The 3361-nt window shown below is 30.9% G+C and overlaps 1 protein-coding gene across 1 annotated transcript in view; it reads left to right on the forward strand.

The window, feature by feature from the left end:
* The window catches only part of LOC108774027 (uncharacterized), a 53730-nt gene extending 52083 nt beyond the window's left edge, over positions 1–1647 (forward strand). The window contains exon 2 of the mRNA XM_018540036.1: positions 1282–1647. Coding sequence (XP_018395538.1) covers positions 1282–1647 — 366 coding nt within the window. The remainder of the gene's footprint in view (positions 1–1281) is intronic.
* Positions 1648–3361: the final 1714 nt, after the last annotated feature.

The raw sequence follows: 3361 nt of genomic DNA on the forward strand, positions 1-3361 counted from the left end.
CTTCTGTGGTAACTGACCACAGATTAAAATTGAATCATAATTTTAAATGGAACAATGTTGAGATTTTGGATATAGAACCTTCTTACAGAAAAAGATTAATATCTGAGATGGTTCACATTAAAAAACAGACACATGGCATAAATAAACAAAATGACACCGAGTCATTGCCCGAGATATACACCAATATGATACATTCCCTTTCCTTTTCTTAAATGTTCCTTCCTTGTTGTTTTCTCCTTTCCTTCGCTTGTGACTTTCAACTACATTACCTTTTTTGACATCATAGTGATAAGATACCGCAAAATGACTTACAGTTTTCAAATATATTTTATATTAATTGACTTCGATGAATTTTAATTATGGACTTGTTGCTTCTTTTTTATTTTTGATAAGGTAATAGAGTTTTTGTTTTTATTAATTAATTTTTATTGCTGTTAGTTTCATTAATTTATATAATTTCTATTAGGATCAATTTATACTTATTTCAACATATGATTCATTCTATACCGACTTATATGAAGATTAATATTTAAGGTAATTGTTTTTTTAGTATTAATTTTTTGGTTATAATTTTATTAATTCGTAAATAATTTTTATTAGGATCAATTTTTAATGGAAGAAGAATGGGTTCATTTTTTATGTTAACTTTATTAATTGTAACATTGATAATGACCCGATCGGTGTCGAAACGTCTGTCTTTTTGTAATTATTAAAGCGTTTTATTAAATTTTATATATTTAATATTTTTCGATAGATTTATTTGGCTCTTTGCCCTTCTTAGTTTTGTATTAAATTATTTTATTTTGAATTTTAGAATTTTAAAGCCAGAATCGAATTCAGCGACCTTTATAAAAAGGTTTTCTTTAAATTTATTTGTTAAAAAGCTTCCGTCTTGAAAGGATTAATTCTAAAATATTTTAAAATTCTATGTGATGTCTTAAAGTCCTTTACTTAACTGTGTATAAGACCTAGAGAATATGATTTTTCTCCCTTTCTGTTTCTCTTAAGAAAATAATATTATCATTACTGACTGATAGATGTTTTAAAAATCAAAACATTATGAAGGAAAGAAGAATTTGCAAGGAGAACTCGAAATTTGTTAACACAAATGAAATAAGTAAGAACAATTTATCAAAAATAAATTAGTTTTTTGCACATTTATGCAACTTATTGTTAGTAGTATAAGAAATATTTTTTTAAACGTCATATTTAATATTTTATAAAACAGATTCTACGTTTATATTTTCATTAATTTTGTCTTTCTCTTTTTTAATTTTGCAGAACATGTCATCCTTACGAACGCAGTCGACCGGCGGCGGCGGTGTTCTCGGTTTGAGTAGCGTCGGTTCCGATCGTACAGGCGCGGCTTCGACCGCCGTCGGTTCCCATTCGCATTCCCATTCGCACAGGAAGCATCATCATCACCACAGGAGCAGAAGCGCGCCCCGAGCACCGGAGAAACCGCCCAGAAAGCGTCACCTAAATCCCGGACAGAGTCTCGCCTCTATTCCCAGTCAGATCAAGTTGTCTATGCTGAACAGCGGCCTCATCTCCTTCGGTGAGACAACTCGCGATCCCGTTTTCCTTAATGAATTACCTAACTGTCGTCTTCATCAGATTAATGCCGCAGATAATACTGACGTTTAAAAATCGTCTTACAGGCATTTAAAGAGATGCGTCTTGATTTTTCTAATTATTTTTTAGTGCTATACTAACGAATTATACAAGAAACGGATTTTGCTAAAGTATTTAAGAATTTAACTAGATACAGATTTGAAAATAATTTTGTTGTGCTATTAAAATAATTATGCAGAGCGTTCAAAACTTGTTGCTAAAATGTCAAACTTTTTGGAGCATTGCTTGAGATTCCTAGTGATCCAACAAAATTATTTTCGAATGTGTATCTAATTAAATTTTTACATACTCAATAAATTCGTTTTTTTTTATGTATGCAACAAAACTTGCACAGCGTTCAAGCTGAAGCTTGGTTAGAAAATAATCGATGTAATTCTAATTGCAATGTTATCCTACAATCGTTTGAAAAATAAAAAACTTAAATCCGATTTGCGAAGTCGAATAATATCCGTATTAACCGTAATAAATTATTGACATAACCGAGACGCGTATTGATTACATGTGCTTTATATATTTTTCATATCGACATGTTAGATTCATATTTACGCTTTCAGCTGTGATCGTCACAAATACAATAAAACTACAAACAAAATGAATATTTCATCGCAATCAAACGAAATATATTATCTTTGTAAATATGAGATACCATCGTACACTGAAATTCTGTGAGTTTCCGCATCAGTATCGTAAATGCAATTTCTAAGAAAATAAATTTTATGCATTCAGGTCACGGAATTTGAAGACTTCACTTAACGACTGCGCAATTGACACTTGGTAAAGAACATCAAGCGCATAATTCGATGAATCTGAACGCTTTCTCAAGGCCTTTTGAAGCATATTAGAAGCTTTTAGCGTCAAGTTGACTGTCTTTTCATCTTGATATCATTTTATAAAACTTTTCTTTCTTCACATCTCAAAAGAGGTGCTGCTAAAAGAAAGTTCAATTTCTTTTCTTTCACATTTCTGATTAATTTTAGGTCATGGCGAGAGATAAACGATTAATGCCCTTATTACTTAAGATATACGATTTATTTTTTAATTACCTTTTGTTTTTTTTCCTCTAATACAAGCCAAAAAACCGAAGCTTCTAATGGCACGTTTCCGTAGTCTTTTAATTGTACGAACACTCAAGATTCTTGAGAAGAAACGCAAAGAGTGTTCTAAATATTCTCGAAACTCTTGAGACCTTTGAAATCGCACTAAGATTTAAGGTAGTTTTTAAGAGGTTGAAAAGACGTTCTCTGAAAATTCTCATAAGTCTGGGAGAGTTGTAATGCATTTTGCGACACGCCCGAGATTATCTTAAATATACAAGCTCGCATTTAAATTTCGGATTGCTTGAGGATGCTTTAAAAATGTTTAGGAATATTTTCCTAGAAGAGAGAAAGAGAAATAAGATTATGGTGATGATATTTTAAGAAAATTCTCTTTTACATTATACTAACATCTCGCTGGATTTTAGAACACACTTCACTATTCTCACGAGCGATGAATTACGGTACTGATTTAAATTAATCTACCGTTAAAACAAATCAATACATAAAAATCGGTAATTCTAATTCTCGCATACCGCTTCCTGATCTATATCCGTAATGAAAATTAGAGATATCAATAATCCCGAATTCCGTAGCAAATATGGAAACAATAATATCCTGATAAATAATAAATTATGTCATAGTTTGTTCTCTTTATTCCTTATATAATTATAAAAGAACTGATTCTTTGT

Source organism: Cyphomyrmex costatus, unplaced genomic scaffold (assembly GCF_001594065.2).
Source record: "Cyphomyrmex costatus isolate MS0001 unplaced genomic scaffold, Ccosl1.0 scaffold1047, whole genome shotgun sequence".
Lineage (NCBI taxonomy): Eukaryota > Metazoa > Arthropoda > Insecta > Hymenoptera > Formicidae > Cyphomyrmex > Cyphomyrmex costatus.